Source organism: Hermetia illucens, chromosome 3 (assembly GCF_905115235.1).
Source record: "Hermetia illucens chromosome 3, iHerIll2.2.curated.20191125, whole genome shotgun sequence".
Lineage (NCBI taxonomy): Eukaryota > Metazoa > Arthropoda > Insecta > Diptera > Stratiomyidae > Hermetia > Hermetia illucens.
The window spans coordinates 24,105,173-24,130,627 of NC_051851.1; the positions used below are offsets into that span (position 1 = coordinate 24,105,173).

The 25,455-nt window shown below is 41.7% G+C and overlaps 1 protein-coding gene across 7 annotated transcripts in view; it reads left to right on the forward strand.

The window, feature by feature from the left end:
* The window catches only part of LOC119650902 (RUN and FYVE domain-containing protein 2), a 65,756-nt gene that overhangs the window by 25,038 nt on the left and 15,263 nt on the right, over nucleotides 1-25,455 (forward strand). For 5 of the 7 annotated variants that reach the window (XM_038054087.1, XM_038054084.1, XM_038054083.1 and 2 more), the window contains 6 exons: nucleotides 11,072-11,250; nucleotides 11,425-11,679; nucleotides 11,743-11,975; nucleotides 12,039-12,184; nucleotides 12,431-12,720; nucleotides 22,312-22,409. In XM_038054087.1, the coding sequence (XP_037910015.1) occupies nucleotides 11,072-11,250; nucleotides 11,425-11,679; nucleotides 11,743-11,975; nucleotides 12,039-12,184; nucleotides 12,431-12,720; nucleotides 22,312-22,409 (1,201 nt within the window). Of the gene's footprint in view, nucleotides 1-11,071; nucleotides 11,251-11,424; nucleotides 11,680-11,742; nucleotides 11,976-12,038; nucleotides 12,185-12,430; nucleotides 12,721-21,634; nucleotides 23,186-25,455 lie in introns of those variants that run through there. The other 2 variants (XM_038054089.1, XM_038054088.1) reach the window with 2 other exon arrangements.

The window sequence follows — 25,455 nt, forward strand, 5'->3', positions numbered from 1 at the left end:
AATCGAAGCACTTTCTTCCCAAGTTCGGTTCGTAGAAGCTGTTATGATCCTTTACAGGTCTTGCGCATGAGATGCAATTGAACTTGGATTTCTCTCTACCATGACATCCTGAGCATTTTCGTTTGTTTATCGGGCAATTGGGATCCCTGAAATATATAGGATCATCTTGTTTAATGGGTTTTTCACATGCAATACATTTCCAAATTTGAATTGCTCTACGTCCGGAGCTGACACAATTCGAGCAGATCCGTTTCTCAATAGGACAATTGGGATTGTCCTTGTATATTTTATCGTCTTTTCCGATAAAGCAGGAGCAAATAGAACATTTCCATCGTTTATCTACTTCCGACTTACCACAACACCCGCAACAACTGTTACACTTATCCAGTTCATGAGGGCAAAAAGGATTTTCTTGAGAGATTTGTTGGGAACAACGGGAACATTTTCTTCTCTGATTAGTGCCTGCGGTTTCGTGCTTCTTTGAGGATAAGAACTTTTTCCAGGAATATTTTTGTTTTTTGGAAGGTGAAATTTTTGGGGCTAAAGGATATAAATCTTGGCCTGCACAAATTCTGCATTTCTTCAATTCCTTGGGGATGGTGGAGCTGGTGTGGGTGTAATTTGTATCAGAAGGTTCAATTGGTTGTTGGCATGATGAGCAGTATTCAGTCCGTGTGGCTATAGTCTCACTTGGATGACTTCTGCGCATTAGAACAGGACTACCATTTTCGACAATAGAGTAAGTTGATGAAAGTTTTACAGAAGCTGTAATGATGAACAAAATGTTACTTTCATGAATTGAATGTTTGACCAATTTATGACTTACATGAGGAACTCCTGGATGGGATGATGATAGCCCCGCCACCTTTAAGACGATCACTACCACATTCAGGCATTATTACGCAACTGTCGCTTCTGAGTGTTATTGATTCTTCGTTGTGTCCTGCGGTTATTGCTTTTCTTTGACCAGATCGTCTTCTCACGAGGGTGCTTAGACCACCTTTCTTCCTTTTTGAATTTTCCATTGCCGAGCCTTGCTTCTCCATCCGGTTGGATCTGTCAGTTTTACCAAGGTCACGCATGTATTTCATTATCATTAGAATAAGGAATAGCAATATCAGCAGTATCAATACTATCATCAGAATAGTCATAAATAAATCCCGGCGTTTCCTTTTTCGACGATATGCTTGACGACTATCTTCCTTTTCGTCCTCAGAAGTATCGTCGTCATCATCAACTGTACCTTCTCCGATATGTTTTTCTTCATTGTCCTCATCACTCTTGTTTTTCTTTGTGAATAGTGAGGCCCAGAAACCAGTCTTCTTCTGCTCTTCATCCTTTTCAATTTCCTTCTCCATTTCCTTGCCAAAAGCTGAAGTAATTTTATTCCCTGAACCACAGTCTCTAAGTACTTTAAGACTTTTCTTACTCGTTTTACTGGTGGGTTCCCTCACATGTTCTATCGTTTTGAGGATTCTCAAAAACGCACCTAATCCGGGATACAGGACATTGTCGTTCAAATGGGGCTCAATATTCTCCTGGAGCCAATTTTTCAATCGAAAATTAAACGAATCCTGGCAAACATCTTGGAAACGATAGCACTTTGATACGGATACAAAATAGCGTATCAGGATAAAGGCCGACAGTGATGACTGTAAATTGAAGATATGCTTCCTTTTAAACGGTAGCCAAATATTTGACAGGCAACCCATCTCTGGGGGATCTAATTTTGGCAGGGACACAATCATATCCTCGTCGTTTTCTGACTGGTCATCAACCAATTTCAAATTGCTGCATGCATTTTCGTCTTTCTCGTCACTTTTTCGATGTGATGAGCAATTCAAAGGCTCAATTCCATTATCAAAGTCATGAAATGATCCTGCTGGTGGCTTCCAGCCGATACCATAGGTATTCAGTGCTGTCTTGCAGTTCTGCAGCAAGTTTGCAACTCGTTCGGTTGTTTTGAGTGATAGGACCCCAGCGTAGAATGAGAACTTTGTAACAGGCATAAGATAGTTGTACAGATATCTGAGGAATAAATAGTTTGTAAAATTTATCTGAAGATACTTAGAATTAAGATTCAATCTTACCCGCCAAGTGCATCGTAAAACGCTTTTTGTGTATAGATTTGGGATGTTCCCTTGGAGAGCTTCATTATAATTTGATGTACACCGTAAAAGTATTGCATCAGTGTTTCCACTGATTCGTCATTCAGTAAACTTTTCTCCAGATCTTTTGGAATTACGGACTATGTAAACAAGGTGTATTTACTTGAATAGCTCATTACGTCCAAATTTTCAAGTTAGATGGACAAACGGAATTTTTTATGTTAACAGTGATTTAGTGACAGAGTGTTGACTACCATCCTAGGAGTGGGAAAGCCTTAACTTACCCCGAGAGCCGTAAGGATTATGCTGTGTTGTTCTAGTAACTCTCAATTTTCTTCCCAATTTTTCCTTAGATGCCGCTGGCGCCCAACTAAACATCCTTACTTGACATTAAACTTGACAATGACATCAAAAAAATTGCCCCAAAAAATACTTCCTCTGATTCGGATGGAACCAGCAACGGGGAATATATTGACACCAGTAGGGAAGTGATTTAAATCGCTCGACTATACAGTGTTGGGTTTTCATCACAGCTGTTACCTCACATTTAATCCTACCATACCTGGTGAGCTCCTCTCTTCCACTAAGTTTCGTCCAACATAAGGTCTTACTCAGGTGCTACCTTCTCTGGATACCTTTACTAATGTACGAAACCAATCCTTTGCAAAATAAAGGGTTTACCAAATTAACGATGCCATAAAGTCATAGTTTGATGAGTTCTGGTTATTCCTTTGCTAGTGGCCAAATAATTCAGAAGCTCTCCCAAGACAAGGATCAAATTTCAAAATTGATCTTGGCTTACAACACATGTAAAGTTGATTATTGACATAAGCACCAATTTCGAATGATCATCGATTGTACCAAGACCACGCTGGCAATTTGCTGAAATGTTTTCCAGCTCCTTCTAGAACTCCCTGAAACGCTTGCACTCCTCCTCCGCTGTTCTGCACCAAGTGCGGCTGAAGCAACTGACTCGGTGGCCACCACATGTCGCACCCAGCAACGGAGTTGTCGCCCTTCCTTAATGTGGGACCTATCAACTACCGCTTCGGCCTTCTAATCTGGCCCGTATCCTGAAGTTTTTCATTCGAAATTGAATCAGGCCAGAATACAGCGATGACAGGACGCAGACTGAGATTCTACAACGATGCAACACTTGATATGCTGCGCCACCGTATGTCATTCAAATAATAATCGTTAGTTTCTCCGGAATACCACTCCTGTGCAGAGCGCTCCCGATACAGTTTTTTTTTCGAAATTGATGCAAGGTGTTGATGTGATCAATGCAGGACGGTGTAGTATGGAAACTAACCTATTCTTTCTGGAGCAAGCCTTCGAGGTGTACCTTGATATGTTCCTGATTTATTTTAGCTATTATCTTTGCGAAGATAGGAAGCATGCAAATACCCCCCGCCCCCCATTTATCGCATATAAGACGAACAACCTTTCTCGAAATCTTATTGATCATCCCTTTCCTTGCACTCCCTAGGAAAGATCTCGAATATATGTAGAAGTAGTAGGAATTGCGAACTTTGGGGATGTCAAAGTATGGTGCCAGCAACTGACAGTTTCTGTGATTGAAGACCACCTCTGCCAATTTCTGCTGGGTCTTCGTTAGATTAAATGTGTATGGCCATGAAGTCATAGTTAGTTAGTTTAGTTTAGTGGGGAGAGCCGCAGTTTCAAGTACTCAGACCTCCTCATATTGGCCGTTAAAAGCCCTACTAGGGTTTTTATGTCCCACCTCTCAAGGGACAACAGAAATTCCGGCCCCAAGTTCCTTCACAAAAATTTTCGCCTGCCGGCAGCAGTTCAAATTTCTTCATTTGGCTGCTAGAATCCTTGCCATTTGCCCCTTCAGAATAAACTTGACAGTAGATGGCTGGATGCCAAAAGCTGATTTTAACTCCACCCCATGGCGAGCCAGCCTGTCAGCTTCATCATTACCATCGGTGGTGAAAGTCCTCAGGTCTTATCTACCGCAGTCCGGCAGCACCAGAGCAATTTGCAGGATTTCTGGTATTGTCATTGGATATGGTGCTTCCATGTTAACTTGGAGTCGAGATGGATTCCTAAATATTTGGTTGTTTGCACCAGCTGGATTTCAGCCCCTGCTAATGTGAGTAGCGTGTAGCTGCCCCACCTGACGTTCCTAGTAAACGTAACTAGTCCAGTCTTGCTAGCGTTCACTGTGAGTCCATTATGGAGGCACCCACTGTGGATTACATGCAGTGTTTTTGCGCGAAGATCGTTGTGTAATCCAGGGGCCTTAACAGAGGAGAGAGAACTTCTCCGGTGGGCAACCCTAAGATACCTTGAGTCATTAGATTTCTCTCCGACCAATATGTGGATCTTTCTTCACTCTAGCATGTGAAACATCCAACTGATTAACAACGGATCGATTCCATGCTGTCTTGCCGCGTAACAAATCGCCGCGAATGAAGCATAATTGAAGGCATCTTCCATGTGGTTTTGCTTTTCTGGTAGGCATGTTGCCTTCAGTGAAGTAGCTATCTATCTGTATCCCTTATGAACCGATCTGCTAGCTTTTCCATTCAAACTGATCGGTCGGAAGCTCTTTGCGTCTTTGCAGGTGAGTTTCCCTGGTTCGGGAATAAATATTACATCACGCCTGATATGTGGAATATAAGCATGCGCTAGGTAACCACGGTATATATTTCAAAAGTGTAGACCCAGAGCGCTAGAGCAGGAATAATGCCATCCGAACCTGCAGACTTGTCTCTATGGAACGAGTTAAATGCCCATTTGACTAGTTCCCGTGAAACTGTTTTGCATGCCATAGTCCAATCTTCCCGTTGAGGGCTGTATGTGTTTGTTGGCTTCGAGATGAGATTTTGGATGCTGCCTGGCAGGTGCACTTCAAGCAAATGGTTTGTCGGTTTCCAGCGATGCTAAAGGAGAGTGTGGCTCACTCAGAGCAACTTCTAAAATTTTTTTTCCAAGGATGCCTTGTTCTAGCTGCCTGCCTACTTCTTGGCAGGAGGTTAAGGTAAACTCCATATCTAAGCCTGGGAAAGATGACTATGCAAATCTAAAGAATTTCAGACAAATGGGATAAACATAATTTTCGCTGAAATGTCTGGAGGGACTGGTTGAGCATTGGAAGCGCTAAGGTTGCATCCACTAAATGAAAACCAAAACGCTTACCAGCGTAGAAAGTCCTGTGAGCCTGCTCTTCACTTTTTGGTTTGAAAAATATAGGACGCAACTCTGAAGGTTTTCGTGGACATTGGAGGAGCGTTTGATTGTGTCTGCGCCTTTTCAAATTCTTTGCGATGCAATGAGAGCATGGTGTCGATGTTACTTCAATTCCACAGAGGATCTTCGCTATCGCAAAGATCGTTGTGTGCTGATGAGGGTGTTGATCGCTACCTAACAACAGAAGCGATGAAAGGCTTCTGCCAAGAAGGTGTCCTAATGCCGCTTCTATGGAGTATGTTGATCGACCAATCACAAGTTAATGTGGATGACGTGGGTGTGCTTGTTGTAGGTATTGTGTATAGAAATACAAAAAGCCCCGTTGATTTGATTGACAGTTGACATATTTAGGCACGAACTTCTAGTAAATCGAAGTAAAACCATGATGGCATTATTTAGAAAAAGAAGGAAACTGAATGGTTGGTCTTTGTATTTCAGAGATGAGGGGTACAACTCAACTCTCCGAAGGAGTGAAATATCTGGGAGCTATTTTAGACATGAAGCTTCTTTGGAACAAACATTGTGGCGAAAATGAAGAGACTTCTTGCAGCATATGCAGTCAATTTGCATTGACGGCGTTGAGCAGTCCTCTGCCTTTACTATTTACAAATTTGAAAGCGAAAAATTCTAGACAAATCAATCACAAAGACGACGTGGCAAAAAGCAATGGCTTTAAACCACACAATCCGAAAACAGATGAACTCACCTCAAATTCCTTCCTTGCAGCCAACAAGGCAACATCTTCGGTTGAAAAACACTTTTTCGTACATCCATCATTTCCAAATAAATTCGTTCCAACGAAATCTTCAATACTGGATGATTGCTTTGAGTCATCGTCATCCGTGTCATCATCGTCTCCATCTTCGGTTTCGTTATTTTCATCCCCACAAAATACGTCCCTACTAACCGTTGCAATCCAAATAATTAATATAAAATATAAATAACGACTTCTTTGCATAATCCTCCAAAAAACAGTGCAGCAACTTTTCCGTCGCGTTGCAAATATAAAAATGACACATTCAATAAAATCATTTTGCAATGATAAGTTGACCATTTTGATTGACAAGCAGGGTTGGTTTTGAACCATTTAATTTAAGGCTTGAAGTGAAACCAAACGTGATTGAAGTCCATTCGCTGTTTATATGTTGATTCCTGGAGTGCAAGTCCTACAAAGGCCTGGTCCATATCTGGTATGATTTTTCAGCGGTACTGCTCCACTAACCGCTTTCATTACTGCACCTTCCTGGTCATTCTGGCTTTTATTAGCTTATATAGAAAGCGTGCTATGAAACTCCCGGTTCACCTAACCATTTCTGTAGGTACAATCCATGTATTGCTTTATCAGCAGCGTGGCTTACTAGCATAGCTTCTTTCAGAATTAGGTCAAAGGCATCATGGCCCCAATAGCGACAAACTGGGGACATCTTCGTCAATGTCATCCCAAATCCTTTTTGCCTACAGAAAATAGTGCAAGCGTGCAACAAAGTATCTGAGGAATATCAGCATTCGCTGGGAATCTCTTAATTGAGCTCCGTTTTGTAGCATTGAATATCATTTTCTCAATCGGCTTTTGGTTTGTCGTATAGTAGATGAACCTCACTATTATACAGGGTGCAGTATGAAAGTAATGCGCATTGTTTTATTATGAGCGGTCGAAGATTGTGCAGGAGGTTCTGCTCTTTCGAATGCATCTCAGTTTGCTCTGAGCAGTAGGAGTGTTAGGACGTGTCTTTGCACGAAGTTTGTTTTTCGATTGTGTCGCTGCGTAATGGAGGACTTACTGGAACAGCGGTATGCGATCAAGTTTTGTGTGCGACTTGGGAAAAATGCAATGGAAACTTATCAAATGCGAGATCCCAATGTGGAAGGTGCCACAAGGCCTTCAAAGATGACCAAAGAAGCACGCATGAGCAAGTCTCGCATCAAAACAGTGCTAATTGTCTTCTTTGACGTCAGAGGAATCGTCTATTTTGAGTTTGCACCGCAAGGACAAACTGTCAACGCAGCCTTTTACCTGGAGGTGCTCAAGAGACGGAAATGACGGTTGCCCCAGCCTGTTTACAGCCCAGGATATAAGCCTTACAGACTTGGCTCCATCTGACTTTTTTTGTTCTCCCAACTGAAAAAAGAGCTGAAGAGAAAGCACTGGGGGTCGGTGGAGAACATTCAAGCTCAAGTTACAAGGTTCCTGAGAGACATTCCAGCCGAGCAATTTCAGGGTGCTTTCCAGGCGTGGCAGAACCGTCTCCGCAGGTGTATCGATCCACGAGGATACTATTTTCAAGAATTTTAACCGTCTGTACCAATCGGATGAATAAATCTATTTTTCCTGGTAAATGCGCATTACTTTTATAATGCACCCTGAATCTCAATCGTCATCCATCACCCTAACTTTCATGTCTTTGATTCGGCGTACGAAAACCTTGCCCCAACCCGACCTGGCACCCTCCTCTTTCCAAGTTGCACTTTTTTCATATTGAGTAAACCATTTTCTGACTTCAGTGGATAATCTGTTTCTTTAGAAATAATTCCCCCCGCCGCATTGCGAATGCATGCACAGAGATTTCTGAAGGCAGGCAACAATCCAATAGAATCGAGACCTTGAAGTGAGTTAGAGTACTTCATTGAAGACCATAACTGTACACTACAGGATTACAATACCCTGTAGGAGGCAGTCTGGTCAGCATTGCGCTCACCCATGATTATTACCCTGATTTGACTCAGGTATTCATTCACAGCTGAGCCGACTGGTATCTACGTCAAGTCAAGCAACGAATATTGCGACATTGAATATCATGTCCCACAACTGGGGCCCCAACATGGAAACTTGTCAAACACCTTCTGACACAATGTACCTTTCCGGCGCACCATTCATCTCGTACCAGAAGGGAGAATCAACTCTCGATAAGCAAAACCAGGGATTCCAACACCCTCAAAGTGCCCTCAGTCTGGTCCTAGTTGATTGCATTAAAAAGATTCTTGGCACTTCAGCACTTGCCAATGGACAATTGGTCTGCTCCTTTCTTTCCTGTGTACGCGTACCAATGGTCCTGTTGGTAGCTTATCTGGTTCGGCAAAACGTGCCTGTTAGACGTTCTTTTGCAGAATTTAATTCTTCACGAAATTTATCGGTCGCATGCCGTCGCAGTACATTCTGTCATGTAAGGAGCTTTGTTCATTGGTGTTCATGGTATACTTCTCTGGTATCTTCAAACTTCTGCAAGGTTCCTATTATTTCGTCAAACCAACTAGATATAATGTGACTTGTAGTTCCGTCCAAGGCAGAGGCAAATCATCAGACGGTGCAGCACCTCTGCTTTAGCTTTTGCACTGTGTCCGAGATCGGACTGTCTAGCATAGCTTTGACTTTCGTTGGTGTAACGTTTGGAGGGATCTACCAGTTATACGTATAGGCACCCCCTCTTTTATTTTTTGCAAGTTCGCAAGTTTCACACAGCACCACTTGACTTATCGAATTTGGAAAAGGACAATTTTCATCCTTAATTTGGTACGTAAAAACCTTCAGCAACCCTTCAGTGGTTGAACGCCATTTAATTGACCCCCATTTTCTTACAATATTAAATGCCTTTCTAATTTCCAACATAAATTAGCAATGCATGTTGCATCCTCTGAGAGTGTACCCTTAACTCGCGCAACTTTTATACTGGTTGAAAATATGGCCAAAAGACCGGCCGAAACAACGGTGGCTTGATATGTTGGATGGGAATTTGAAAACCTCGAAATTGCATCCAAATCAGGCTTTTGATAAAACAGAATTGACGCAACCGATCACGATGAGCCGACCCCGCTTGTGAACGGGACAAAGGCTGAAGAAAGAAGAAGAAATGGTCTTCCATTTTCAGCTTGTTTTAAAATCTATAAAATTCAACCGGAAAGCTTGCCTTGCCCTTAAGAATGATGACGACATATACGAAATATGACCCCCGTGATGTCAAAACTGTACCTACATCATCTGTTCCAAAAAAGACCAACCACTTTTTACTCGAACCAATATTGTCTTTATTTGGTTGCGAAAATCGTAGCTATTTCTCGTTTTTGTCGTGGTATCCTTTCGGCTCCAGCGGTGAATATAATTTCAGTTACTCTCTAATTCAAAACGAGGTCAAATTAAATCTTTTTTGTGAAGTACGATACCTTGTAACGGACCTTAGTCTTTACTGTTATTTTATAACCATTTTTCAATGTGGTGTTTCATTGGCCACCCCTCTCTGTTTTGGCTTCAATATACTTATTACAGCACGAATTTGGTGTCTTGGTTTTCTACCTAGCAAGCGATAATACGCTTTTCTATTCACATTGAACGAACCCGATTTTGATCCCTCGCTGCGATTAATATCGTACCAATATTTCTTGATTGACTTGGCGTATCCTTCTGTCGTCTTACTATACACGTTGTAGTAACTGTAATTTTCCGGCATACTGATAATTTCATTGGTCTTTGTCCTGTAACAAGCTGAATAAAAGATCTACAGAGATATGCTGCTTTTTCTCTTTTTCTGCTACCTAATATCCTTTATCAAATTCCTAATTCCCATCCCGACCTCATAGTACACAACAACATTTAAATCTTAATTTATAAATTATTATTTTAATTCTCCTTTGACATTTTTATCACAAATGTTCTCAGCTTTAAATTTTCCGAAAACTTGAAACCTTTTAAAATACATAAATTCTCAAATGTCAAAAATGATCGTTAACCATTGTTGTTGTTGTTTTCCTCATAAATTGAATGGCCAGTTCGTATATATGCTCAAGCTGTCTATTAGCAATTGCATCTTCTATAGCAGTACGCCTCGGGCAATTGCGAAAAATTGATGTATAGTATGTGACGATTACTGCGATAACCACTGACGACACACCTGAACATTGTGGCGAGAATTTATGGGGGCTTTTTGAGGAAAGTACTGGAAGGATTTGTTCTATTTGGAGATTGAGATGTGCCTTTTTTTGTCCAATGAGAGCATGGAGGCAAAGGTGAAAATCAAAGATCGAAAGGTTGTGTCGTTCAGGTTTGCGAGGTCAGGCCTTCAAATTCCCGAGCCCCGCTAGCAAAGAGGTGTGCAAAAGCGTGCCGATGGGACACTTTAGTGAAGTTGCAGTATTTGTGGGTTGATCCTTACGGTTAATTTCACCACTTCTGTAGGTTTTTTAGGATAGCTCTCCCTCGCCCGACTGGAGATTTGATTTCACAGAGCTAGAATCAGTATTTATTGAAAAGTCCTTTTCTGGCTCGGTTATTCCTAAAAGAGTTCCGTGCTAGTTGCTGGAGTATCACCCAAATTGCCGGAGAGCAAAAACTTTTCCAATAGAGTGGCGATTTCTAAGGACGTTAGGCCTTGCATCCGCTGATATGATTGGCAAGCATGCAATTCTAACGACCCCGTATTCCCACCTTAAGGTGAGATGACGCTAGTGGTCGTCTCCCCTTGCCCTTGGTTAGTCCTTTTTGGTAGGTCTTCACAAAAATCTCTTCTCTATCTGTCCATATCTGTCTGCTTATCACATGATTGCATCGGTGGCAGAGAATGTACATATGTATATCAGCAATCGGTTACTCGGCTTTTGAGTTTGAAGAACGTAGAGATAACTTGTTTCCGCAATACAATATCTGCGTCTGCGAATCTTTAATTTAAAAAAGTAGCTTTTAATGATTATTAATAGATATGGTGATGTAAATATGCATTAAAATCTAATCTAGATTTTTTCTTATTGTTTCATTTCAGGTCGAGATCCGGCGGCTATCGAACGTAGTAATTTAGTGAATATCTGTAAGCTTGTGGTTAAGGAACTCCTGGAGCAATCTCTAAGATTTGGTCGAATGCTCGATTCTGATCATTTACCTCTCCAGCATTTTTTCATTGTTTTAGAGCATGTTCTGCGGCATGGATTGAAACCAAAAAAGGTTATCTTTTTTCCTAGATTTCATACACGTTCACTGCAGCCTTTCATTTGTTGCACAAAATTTCAATGCAATCCCAATTGGTCTGAAAATATTTCGATGTATGTTTATGCAGTGAACAAATCAATATAACAAAGTTTTTACAGAAGTTGTAAAAAATACTTTCAAATTCCTTAGGGTTTACTTGGTCCCAAGAAAGAACTGTGGGACATCCTTCAGAGTGTGGAGAAATACTGTATTGAAGCTCAGGATATTACAACAAGCGTACGAGATCTGCCAACAGTTAGAACACATATGGGACGGGCTCGAGCTTGGCTTAGGATTGCTCTTATGCAGAAAAAACTCGCTGATTACTTGCAGGCCCTCATAGAGCATCGTGAGGAAGCTTTAGCTGAATACTATGAACCACATGCCTTAATGATGAGCGATGAGGTCTGTGCTAGGAGAACCTTTATTCAATGAACCTCCAATTTTAAACGTAATTACAATTCGCAGGTTGTTGTTATAATGGGAATCTTAGTAGGACTGAATGTTATAGACTGTAATTTATGTGTTAAAGAGGAAGACTTGGACTCACAGCAAGGTGTGATTGATTTTTCATTGTATCTGAGATCTAGCTCGAGAACAAGTCCCGAGGACGAAGGTGCTATAATTGAAGGGCCCGGTGGAAATATGAACGCTGTGCTTGATCAGAAAAACTATATTGAGGAGCTTAACAGGCATCTGAAGTAAGGACCTTGTTAGCATTTCGTTTCTGAGGAAATTAACTAAAAATTGAATTTGTAATCTAGCGCGACAGTTGCAAATTTACAAGCAAAGGTTGAATCCTTGACTACTACTAATGCTCTGATGAAGGAGGATTTGGCAATTGCCCGCAACAGCTTACTGGCTTTACAGGCTGAAAACCAAGCACTCAGACAAAGTATTAATAGGAATTGTAAGGGCACTCTTTTTATGGTTAGTGCCAAGGAATGTTTGGTATTATCAGAAATAATTAATTTGGAAAGTGTATACTTTGTAAAGTTATCTAACTAGCTCTCCAAAGTTCAATTGAATTTCGGCTCCGATTTTTGGAAAATTAAGTAACGATTTTGGATCTATCTTTACCAAAACATTATTTGGCACAAAACCTTATCTCATCCCATAGCATCTCCGTTGTAATCACACTCATTCTTCGTCTCAGCTCAATCAAATATATCACAGACCGGAAATGGGGATAACCACTCCCAATCTGGTAGTGATCGTGTATCGACAGCCGAAATGGAATTATCAGAATCATTGGCCGATGAGAGGAAGAAAACTCAAGAGCTTGAGAAAGAGTTGAAAATTCAAATCTCATTAAAAGCTGAAACAGATATGGCCATGAAACTACTCGAAAAGGATATACATGAAAAACAAGATACAATTGTTTCGCTACGTCGTCAGTTGGAAGATATCAAACAGATCAACTTGGAAATGTACAAAAAATTACAGGTTCGTTCTAATTGCTCTTAAGGAATAGTTTTTCGCTTATTTTTTTTATAACTAATCTAAGATACATTATATTCCTGTAAAAGAATATTCTCTTATGATGCTTTATATGTGATGCGATCGTGAATTTGTATAAGAATGTCAATTTGTGCTGATTTGAATCAGAGTTTATCCTGCTAGTCTCAACAACCGATGCATTCAAATATTCAGGACCTTTTGGAATACTTTGGAACAATAGCCGGATCAAATGTAGATAGGTTCTCTATTTTAGAAAAATCGAACACATATCATTTTTTAGCATAATCCTTTGCAAAGCTGCAAAATTTTCCACAAATTGGGAGGTGCCTGCATCGTAAAATTAAGATGGTTTGCTTAGAAACATAAAGTACCCTAGAGTATCCAAAGGTTCATCGTTTTGTCCTCCTAGTTCTTGTTTGGGGATAACAATCCCAGGGTGATAAGTCAGGTCTATAGAAAGGATAGTTTAGTGGAGTTCCTTTGATTTTATGCTTCCTTACAAAATTCCAGATAGTTTTAAGCCTTCATTGACTAAAAATTTAATAATGTAGCATTACTGTGTGTTAAACTGGTCTGAACCGCTAACTTTCCTCAATTCCGATCGCTTAGATTTAGTCCACTCAAATATAATGCAGTCTGCCTTTATGGGGCAACCACTTCCTCTTTTTAGCCTTTGCCCCGTTCAGAATCGGGGTCAGGTCGTGGTTTTTCTCGGTCACAGGCCTGGTTCGGATAAAGCTAGCGTTGTTTCGGAGTGCTGACATTATATCTCTCTACCGGCGTGGTCACCAACGACGACATTGAGCTGAAAGCTGTTGCACCACGCCAATGAAACAGTTTAGGAAATTAAATCCTGGATGGAGAACGCAGGCCTATCGCTTGCAGACCGAAGTAACATTTGCCAGTAAGTGGAGGAAGATTACATCTATGAAAATCAATTGGAACACATTCCCAGCTTACGGTCAAGCTTTTAAGCATTTTGGGAGTTCCCCTTCGGCCTTGATCCTTGCCTGAGCATCGGGCGAGTGATTGCACGTCTGCACGAACTACATCAGCATTTCATCGAAGAGATCACTCTTGTAATTTGTCCATGTTGAGTGCAACTCCATATCGACCGCGGTTCTCCTCATTTCAAGTGTGATCATGGCGTTCACTTCACATCACTTCACACATCAATTCGCACCTGCATTTCTTTGAAAAATAGCATTTTTTTTTAAAGTTGGATATTCCCAGAAAAGAGTGGTCAGTATACAGGAAGTAGAAGTAAATTGCTCCTGAAAATTGTACGGTCCACTATCGAGAAGATGGACCACTTTATCTTCGGACAAACAAGTTCTTCTCATAGATTTTGGGGTTATCTTTTGGGAAATAGTCAAAAGTTTGATAGGCACCCGAAATAATTCCATTTTTAAAGGGTGAACTAGTAAATGTAAATATGTTCTAGGAGCTTTTCTAGATTTCTGTCGTTCGTAACGTTGGGGATGGCCAAACTGATTTTCTATGTTGTCTGGAATGACGAAATTTGATCGTACAGGTCCGCCAACATCTAAGTGCAACTTACTATGGTTGGTTGCTTCTGCGCTAGTCGGAAATGCCGATGCGGTCCTTTGGACACTTCGCCCTTTCACTCATCATACGGAAATCCAGGTGGCTGAATATCATTGAATATTTGTGGCTATATTCGTTGAGGAAAACTACGAAGCGATCTGCATAGAGATACTAAAAGTAAGGAGTAAAATTGCGATTCAATCGTGACATTTGCATGTTCGGCCCCATTTGTTATTCGTCTCTGGAGGGAGTGAGCCACGACCTATGAAGTTGTCATCCTTTGTCGATATCTCCTGGCCGAAGTATAAAAAGATGATCCTTTTTCAATCAATAGAGTCTAATGGCGAAATCGGAGGAGCAGGAAGTTATTCCTCAAGTCAAAGAGTACTCACCGATATTATTTCCTCTTGGTGCCTCGTCCAGAGGACGTGCAAGAGTTCAAAGGGCCATGACTTCTTTTTCTTTAGCCGTTGTACCGTTCACAAGCCCGGTAGGTTTGTCGTGATCGGTTGCGCCATTTTATTTTATAAAAGATCTGATCTTGATGTAGTCGTGGAATTACATCTGGCGTATCAAGCCATCGTTCTTCCGGCCGGCGTTTTAGTCGCTTACCATCGACTTCGAGGTTCGGACCAATCCTGGCGAGTTCTCCTCGTTTTCCAGGGCTCAGATGCGACGTCATCAGGTCTTGTTGTTTCATCGGCTATAGTGGCTCATCTCAACATTTTCGAAATAGTCAAAAGTTTGATAAGACCCCAAGGCAATCCCATTTATGGTAGTGGCCTAATCAATATACATATAAATACACTCTAGCAACTATTCAAAAATTTTGTCTTTCTTTATTATCCGTTTGACATTGAGTATGGCAGAACTGTCTTGAAATCTTGGAAAATTGGCGAAATTTGCCAGTACCTAAATGTGGCTCGATCGAAGTATGTCGTCCAAATATGCTTGCTTGGCTCAACCCTTTCCAGACTCAGAAATGTAGTTGCCGGCCTTTAGACATTTTGACTCCTCACTCGTTGAACACAAGAGTGAATTTCGGAGTGCGACGGGTATATCAAAATCGTTTCATGTTTCTGTTGGTGTTCATCATTACTTCTTGTCCCTCCTCCTTGTCACTCCTCTATGTTCTTGTTATGGACATTGTCGCGCGGAACATCCAAAGTTCAGCGACCTTATGCCTACGTCTCATAACGAAGCGGATCTCGCGCAAATTGTCCAAAAGTGGAGTGATCGCTTGACGCGACACGGTCTTAGGCTGAATCTGAATGAAACAGAATTTTTTATGACAGATCCCAATGAAACAGGCACTGTCACTGTCATTGGGGGGGCGGCCTGTCCAGAACTGAGCCATGCAGGTATATCGGGCCAGTGGTGTAACACGCTTTGATCACGTCCGAAATAAGGTCATCCGCGATCGGTATGGGGTTGTACCTTTTGTAGAGAAGCTGCGTCTTCGAAGGTATAGACATGTAATTCGCGCTGGCGGAAACTCAATTGCCAAGATTGGTCTGAACATCTGAGTCGATGGAAAACGAACAAAACAATGTTGGCTTAGTACGCTGGATGATTTGAGAGCAAAATGTGGTCACCGATCCAGACGGGACAAAGACTTTAGAAAAAGAAGACTCGTTTTACAAAAATGCACTACGTGTAAAGGTTGATCTGCTATTTATAAACATTGAAGCGGAACAACATTAAAACGGACACTAAAAATGTGACGAACAGTGATGAATTACATTCTGAATCTTATTCGTCTTTAGTCCCAGATAGAATTAAGGCGCAATTTATGGGGCTCAATTTCTCTCTTCGTGTTTTCTGTCCGAAGAAATGATCACTCAGTAGAGTAGAGAGACAGTGTAGGCTGAGGGGTAGGAAGAGATTCTTCAAAGCAGGCGAAAATTTAGCCACCCATAATCATTATAAAGTACACACATTTCGTTCAATTCTTTCGATTCAGATCAGCGAGAAAGTTTCTTCATGAAAAAAGAAAAGGTTGGCTACTTATCTGGGGTTCCTCCTCCTTGATAACAACCCAGTCGTCCATGAGAATCCTGGGGTTTTGAAGTTTCCCCAGATCCGACTGGATTATCCTGGTACTTAGCATGGATATAATCCAATGCGTAAGATACCCCTCCAATCCAATACTGGTCGAGGCGTCCTTGATGGCGTTGGTATTGACGTTGTTGAAAGTTCCCTCCATATCCAGGAAAGCAGCTAGGGTGTACTGCTTGTATTGCAGCGACCGCTCAACCGTGCCAGTTACCTCGTGGAGGGCGATTTCTGTGGATTTTCCTTTGAGGTAGGCCTGCTGGGACTTAGAGAAAGGCGTTCTTTTCATAATCGCCCTTAAGTGGATATCCAGGACGCCCTCTAGGGCCTTCAGCACGAAAGAGGTGCGACTGATTGGTCGAAAGTCCTTCCCGGACCCATGAACGTGCCTGCCCGTTTTCGGTATGAAAACTATTCGTGCGCGCCTCCAGGACTGTGGTACGTATCCTAAAGAGATGCAGCTCCGGTAAATCTCAACAAGCCACGGTACAACCCTTTCCTGCTGCTTCTGTAGCATGACTGGCATTATGCCATCTGGGCCTGGAGATTTATTTGCGAAGAAGCTGTTTATAGCCCAGCCGATCTTATCCTCGGTAATTACCGATTTGATAGTCTCGCACAACGGGGGTTGCCGCGTACCTCCAAGCAAGGTTCTGACTCACCATCCTCCTCGCTGGCGGGAAAGTGCGTTTGAATCAGCAGCTCCAAGGTTTCACAAGAAGGAGTCCAAGAGTCTTCCGACATTTTAAGAAAGGATGGACTCTTATATTCCTTAGACAGAATCTTACTGAGCCTCGCGGATTCACTGGTGCTTTCGATGTTCTGACAGATGGTCCAACCAAGACTGCCTCTTGGCGGTCCTGATGACCAACTTGTACTTCTTCAGGCAGTCCTTGTATGGCTGCCAATATTTATGCTTGTAGCAGATGTTGAAGATTTCTCTGGTCAGCTTCCTGAGGCTGGTGAGATCTTCATTTCACGACGGTGGCAGTGTTTTTTTGCTGTACTTAGTATCGCACGAGACTTTAAAGGTGGTATCGAATGCCTTTTCCAGAGCCCCGACCTTTGGCTCCACGTGTGGCGTGCCAATTTTACCAATTTGCGCACCAGAGAGTTTGTTCTTAATTACTTGACCAAACTTTTTCCAGTCAATCCTCCTGGGGTCTGTGAATGGTTTGGAGACCTCTGTGGCGAGATCTAAATTGAAAAGTATCCAACTGTGATTCGAGAAGTATCTCTGGTCAAACACTCTCCAGTCCTCCACCCTAAGAATCCCATTGTCAGTTATTAGGGTAATATCCAGCACCTTCTCCCAACCATCACAGTTCTCCGAGCTGGGGAAATGGAAGGTTGGTGTACTGCCCATGTTACGCACTGATAGGTTTGAAGTAATAATAAAATCAAAGAATGACTCACCTCTCTCGTTGATTTCCGAGCTGCCCCAAAGAGCATGCCTTGCATTGGCGTCGCAGCCTATCAACAGGTTGGCCTTCTTTGTTGCTATGGTGTTCGTCAGATGTTATAGTTCTTTTGGCGGTGATCGGTCGTGAGCCATGTAAGCCGAGGAAATATACATGTTCTCTGTCTCCGTCTGCTCTGGTCGCTGGAACTCAGGTCCGGGCACAGAAAAGCGTGCAGACTCTTCCTCGCGAGAATACATGCTCTAAATCTGTCCTGATCAGCGTCTCCTGTGCTGTGGAATAAATTAAAATATTTGCTTTGGAGCCCTTTGATGGTTCGGTCGCCTCCGACCCAGGACTCCTATATTAGTGCGATGTCGATGTCTTCCTCTAGGATGAATACAAGCAGATTAGCCGAGGCGCCCTACGAGCGCTGCAGATTTATCTGCGTTACCCTCAGCATGATCTGCTTGCGTGGGGGGTTCGTCAGTCCCCGTCGGACCATCAATCGTCATTTCCTCCAACAGCTCGTTGGCGGCATCGGTTGGATCTAGGTCGTCGTCCAGTTTTGCAGAGCGGAACACTTTTACCTTTGCGTTCCTGACTCCGAACCAGATGCTCTTCGTTTATACGGAGTAGAAAAGGTTGGCTACTTGTCTGGGGTTCCTCCTCCTTGATAACAACCCGGTCGTCCATGAGAATTCTGGGGTTTTGAAGTTTTGAAGGCGCAGCAATTGGACGAGCTTGTCCTTATCCATGCAGATCCTCGGCAAACAGATGCGAGCGACCGGTCTCCTGGGAATCTCGTCGTAAGGGATGACATTGAGCTTTACACCCTCCCAGGCGTCGCTGATCTTAGGAACGCACGAAAAAGAGAAAGTCCTTAGAGAATTGGTCCTCGTAAGCTATAACGTGGAACCTGAAGGGTTTCACAGTTCGTGGCCCGTCGCCTGACTATTGCTGCGCACTTTTCTTCGGATGTTGTTTAGCGTCTGAGCTTTTACCTACTCTGCTCCGCTTGTAATCTTGCTCGACATCGTCTTGACATCGATTGCGTTTCATAGCGATGGGCTTCGCCTTCTGCTCGCCAGCCAGGCGTTTGCGATTGTATTCCTCAACAATCTCCTGGTATTTAGCGAGGTCTTTTTCCATCTTGCTGAGAATATGCATGGCGTGAGGATGTGATCCGTCATGGATCTTCCATCCCTCGTTCACTTCTTGGTTTCAATCTTCCCAGGCTCCAGGCAAACTAGACGTTTCCAACGGTAAGTGTAGGCTTGTTAGGTCCCTTTGTTTACGAATCCAAAGCACTTTAAACCCGGTATTCATCTGACACAAGGCTACACCGATTTAAGGCAATTTTTTTTCAAATTTGCAACGCATTCTCTTCTAGGCGGAGTGAACTGTTTCTTTTTCAGAAAGGACTAACCGCTTTATATAGTGTCTTTGACAATTATTCTGCAGCTACTGAGGAGGGTACATTCTTAGCAATCGTCGATAAGGTCGGACGAATTCGTCAGTGTTATTTTGGTTCTCCAATACAATTCGGAAAACACGGTAATCTCGGGAGCAGATAATATTTTGTTTGGTATATTGGTTGACATATTTTAACTCGAATACGTTGCGTTGTCTAATTTTGTTATGTTCAAGATACTAACGATCTTAGAGATATTTGGCAGCACTTCTACTTATAATAATTACCACTGTAACAACCGGAGGAATACAGCCGCCCTTAAAAGTTTGTGATTAGGAATTAAGAACTGTTGGTGATCAGGCGTTCCACTTGAATACAAAGCAATATTTCTAGTTTTGGAACTGCAGTTTAAACCTGATTATATCAGCCAAACAATTCAGCTTCATACTTTTGAAAATATGCAACGTTGGCTCAGAAAAGATTTCCAGCGAAATAATTTTTATAAAATCGTACAAATGCTTTTATACACATAAATTGTATATTTATTATGATAAATAAAGGGCAAGTAAATTTCCAATAGTTTGGCGTTTCTTTTCTCATTGGTCTTATGAGTCCCTGTATCTACTAACTACCCTTGCAGTATCCAAGTAAGATACCTATTTTATTTTAAATCTATTTCGTTGCATGATGGTCTCCTTCTTGGATGACACTATGCCTTAAATCGAGCTTTAGTGTCCCAGATGTAGAACCTCCAATTACCTTGATCTGATGCCCGCGTTCTCCAGTTGACAAATGTTAGAAGCCATCTACAATTTTAGCTAACTGGATCCTCTCAACGTTTCCCTGGTTGAACTTTTGGTTTCTTTTAGTTGGTTACCTTTGGTTTTGCCTTTTACCATTGGTATGAGGATCCCTCCCTCGTGGGTCAACAAATAATTCTTCGACCCTGCGCTCTCCTAAACCCTTAGGTCCTTGCTCTTAAAAATTTTGTATTGCCAACTTCGATAGAGTTTTTCTGCTTTTTCCCGAATTTTTGAATCGACCGATTTCCCTTTGCCTGAGGCTAGTCAATTTCATCATAATAAGTTTCATTGTAGTAGGTATTTTACGGATATAATTCCCTCGCATGCGAAGAAATCTATCTTGACACTTTGCCTAAAGGGTTCTTTTTGAGACCTCCACTTTAGAAATTGTCGTTACCTTTATAAAGATCTATTTTGCGTAATCGTAAATTTACAAATTGTTGTTTAATCGCGGAGGTTGGCCTTGTCTATGTATTGTACCTCCACCCAACGCCCCCCCCCCCCCCCCCCCCCTCATATTCCCGAGTCTGGCAATCACAGAGGCAAGTAATCACATGTCGACGGAACACTTCGATGGAGCTTCAATATTTGCTGACGAACCTTCACGTCCAATTTAGTCAACTTTTTTTTTTACTGGGTTCTTGGATAACTTTTAATCTCTAGTCACTTAGGATGGCCTTCTAGCCATCGCCCCAATGTCTGCGTTCACTTTCGACTATCTTTCTTGGCATTGACCTTTGCGAGTAAGATAGAGCTTCTCAGCGATTGTAAGCGTCATCTTCAGCTACTTTGTCCATCAATAGGAGCATGAGAGACATAAACAGATTTGAAGTGTTCAACGTATGTATTAAGATTTCCTTCCAAAACTACTTTACATTTTCTAGTTTTTAGTATAGTCGTATTACTTGGCCAATTTCTCTACGTCAACTAGTAAATGGTACTATTAAGCCTAAATATGGTTAGTGAAAGGTGAATGACATCAATCCATGCATCCATGTGTCCTGTCGCTATGGGTTTCATGCTGGCTTCAGCTCTGTAAAAATTGCTTGGAACGCTCACCGTGCGCTTAAATTACTTGTCACACTTCGGAAGTTTCAGAGTGACCTTTCCAATGCCCTTATCAAAAGTGTCATTTCCATCGCATAGTTAGGTGTGAAGTAGAAGCGTTAGGGTCTCTTAATGCGCGGGCTCTTCACTGCCACTTTTGTCCTCTAATTAATTCTCACAGTGGTAGTACTATGAGTTCTGCGTTAGTGAACCTCATCCTGCCTATATCCTATCACTGTGGAGTTCTTGCTGTGTTCGTTACTCGTAGGGTCTCCTCAAGGATTTGCTGTCATTTTCAATTAAGTGTCCCCCTTGGGCAAGCACAATGACTTTTTAAAATGACTCTTCCAATGTCCATTTTAGTGCAATTCCCATCGCATGATCAGATGTCAACTCGAAGCTTTAGGGTCTCGTATTGCACGAGCTTTTCACTGCCATTTTTGCCCTCTAGCCAATTCTCGCGCTGGTGTTTGTGTTCCAAATTTTGTAAGAGAGAATATGTCGGTAATATCATCGGTGCAGACATGAAAGAAAAATTTTAAGAACAAAGCATCATAAGAGGATAACTAACTTCCATTGTGTACATACTCATAGCCATTAACATCCATTTACTAACAACCCTGACCACATAGGAATGCGAAGATGAACTTACACAAAAAGGTGAAATGGTATCACGTTTACAAACAAAAGCATCACAGATCGGTCAAATTTTGCAAACCCTTGAGAAGAAATATGACTCAAAAATCGACCAACACGACTTAATCAAGGAAGTCCTGGTTAAAGAGAAGTCGAATAGTAGCAATCATCGGCGAATACAGACCAACTCTCATCATCAGAAACTAGATAAGAAACCAAAAGGTGATGGACCACCCCTGAAGAAACTCCACTTGAAAGTTGATCCTATTCCCCCGTTCAATGCTAACAAAGTGCGGAAGTCCCCAAGTATAAGTGCAACCACAAACGATGGAAATGCCTCGTCGTCTTCATCATCCCAAGATGCTACTAAACAAAACAATAAGAAACCCGACGCTGACAATACACCAGGCGTACCAAGTTCTGGAGATAAGAACAACTAGGCCAAACATAGAGGCTCCATTGCTAACACTTTTTCTTAGGTCTAATGATACTATTCGCCAAAAATAAACTTTCTTGCTTCCTAGGCGACTAATCACTGAAGCGCTAACTACTCAATTTGTAAATCATAGAATAGATTTGTGCAGGACACCATGTCTGCGTAGCGGCACATTATCTTTAAACAACGCTGAAATGTAAAGCAAAGTTATATCATTGTGAAATTATATAATTCTAGGAATGTGAGGCATCGCTTAAGCACAAAACTGAACTATTAGGAAAGCTTGAATCGCAAAAGGAAGACATGGCGACTGCTTTGTCTCAACTAGAGAAGAAGTAAGACATTTTTTGTTACTTTAGGTGTATCTTATTGGTTGGTTTGATTTTCATAGCTTGGGGTAATTTATTTATTCAAGAACTAGATAAGGTAAGTTTTCAAAGATTACCCAAAGCTACCTTCGTTTTTTCCTACATCACTTGCTTCAGAACTTTCCATCACTCTTATTTTTTTAAGGACATGTATATAAATTCGAACTTCCAACTAAGTTGTGCTCACATTTCACCATAACTTGTGTGCATTTTTCCGGAAACTTATGGTTAAATTGAAATCCTTTGCATTTATTAGTTGGCTTTTAATAGAAGCTTCGATTCAAATACATTTGACAGACAAATCTAGAAGAAGAATAGATAATTAAAGTTGAAGTAGTTCCTTTAAAATGGTTGAAAATTTGAAAAAATATGTATACAAAAAATTGTAAATTATAGAAAAATCACTCATGGACAGTGGTCACCCCTTAGTAAAATCGAATTACTATGAAACTTAGAGAGTTTGCTACTAAAACCTCATTATCAATCTTGAAATTGGGTCAATTAGTTTCTGCCTAGATATAGGAACCCTTAAAGTTCTTTCTCTGGTATTGGGTCTATGAGCGAATTTCATGAATCTTTGGAAAGCCGAAAGTTTGTTCGGTAATTATATAGTTACTTATTTCGAAATGACCCTGTGGGATCCCCATATATCATCCGGCACAAAACTGAGCAGATACTATCTAGTATAGCAATCATCAAGTTCTAAAAATATAGTAAGTGGTCCCCTCGTGCTTGAGAAATTTCGAATGTTCAAAATAACCTTCTGCATCCACCGATTCTTCGAGGACTTCCCATCTGTGTTAACAGTGATCATGCGAGTCCGACTTTGCCGCATTCCTGCGTCCTGTTCTCCCACCCATTTATCTTGTTTGGTGCCGCAAATTCATTTCTCTCACGAAATTGTCGGCTGAAATTATGTCCGTCACCAAAAACACTGCCATTACATCATAAGATGTGATTCAAAAGGCGGTGCAGAGCTTCAAAGCTATCAGACGGTAAACCGAATTCACCGGCTTTGATTTCTGCTAGATTACAGATGACTCCCTCCAAAATTACTTCAGCTATGAGAAACCTCTATATTTTGGCCGTTGACCACCCCCCGACTACTTTTTGGCAAGTATATTTTAGGTACCCCCTAAAGGTTAACCTGGTATCAATCATCAGTTCCAGTATTTAATAGCCGATTTAGGGATTAATGTATGGCCGCCGATTTCTTCTTACTTTTTACTGTTCATGATGAAAACACCTTCCATTTTCTCACTAGCCAAGGTCGGTCCGGTCCTTTCCAGGCAGGACCCACCCTTCTCTCTATCTTCCGACCATCACTACCTCGGGAGTTTCACTGTATCAATCATAACCGCAAAACTAACAGTTGTAGCTCCTCCTGCGGCGGCAAATATGACTACTCTATTCCATGTGACAATTCCTAGCAGAAGTACGGACCCTTATGGTACCCTCTATGACGAGAGTATCCAAAAATAACTATATCAGATAGTGCACTTTTAATTCGGCTCCAATTGGAAGAGTTAAGGGCGTTTTTCATGTGTTCACTTGCAACACTCCACAACACTTACCAGAGTTTAGCAATCTCTCTCCAGGCTCACCAACATACTTATTATATTCGACAGGCCATTGCTGTTTTTAACGATGGATAACAATCTGTCGTAGATAACTCTCTCCATAATTTTTCCAATTCTATAGAAAAAGCAGGTAAGGCGATTTGATTCTGGGTATCCAGGAGACGTATTGGGTTTGGCAAGCAACACAGACTGCCTATTTCATTGGACAGAGAATACTTAAAAGGTAGCCTAAAGGCTTATAATTTCTAGTTTTACCACTGAACATGAAATATATCTTACTACAGGCTTGCTTCGAAGATACTCACAAAACTTTGTTGGAAGTTCCATCCACACTTGAAGCTTTCTTGTCGTCGATGGTTCCGCACCTCGCCCGAAAGCATGGCAGCATCGAATGCTTCATGATCTATTGAATAATCTGGCCGATCTATTCGTAGAATAACCCATTCAGCGATATATCGGTCTCGAGTACCACGGAAAATATTTTTTTTTCAAAAGATTTTGTCATTCTCCCAGGCAGCTCACTCGGTATTCTAGGAGAGTACTTTTTGGTACTCCATTTCCCTTTCACTCCATATATATAATAGTCACTGTGCAGCTTACGTGGCATTCATGTATGTCAGTTCCATTATGGACACCAGGCCTCTTCCTCCCCATTTGCGAGTACCATGGTCAGCAACGCGAATGCTTCAAGAAGAGTACGTCCACTCACTTCCGTTGTTCGATTGCCACTCTATGATTTTCGGACCACGTCCGCAAGTGTAGCGTTCGGAGCCGTTTAGTAGCTGCATTTGGGGATTGCTTTTACTTTCTCGAGACGAAGCCTCTCCAGCTATTTTATTACCTCCCAAAAAATTAGTCTCTGTAAAGTGTTCGACCTGGTTGTTTTCATCATTTCTTGCTGATATTCTACGAGAGTAAAACCGCCTTGACGAAGTAACTCAGCTTAATTTGCATCGAACTCATTGGGTCTTACGTTGAGAGCTCCTCAGTACTCCGGGCGCCTTCGGCTACCTGCGATGGTGTGATGGACCACAGCGTACAAGTTTGGTCCAGAATTCCTTATTGCTTGGACCGGTCATTTATATTGGTAAAGGCTTTTACTATATGACTGGGGTCGAAGCACTTTACCATGACTTCAATACCAATTGCTTTCATATTACTTAACCTGACATATTTTTACCTCCCCTTCCGCTTCCAAATTATGTGTTGTCCCTAGTGGCATGCTAATAATAACGAGCTGAGTAGGTTTTTTCGATGATTTCTGAAGGTCCTTTTCTAAACCCTCACGAAACTTCTCATACGTGGTGATCGCATTTACATCTTTGCCCTCTGTGAAGCGGATATCCTGTCAGGTCTCCTTCCTTTTCTAAGGAGTTTTCAATTTGATTCAAAAATGTGTGTGCGATCAAATCCTTGGATATGTTGAACTCTAA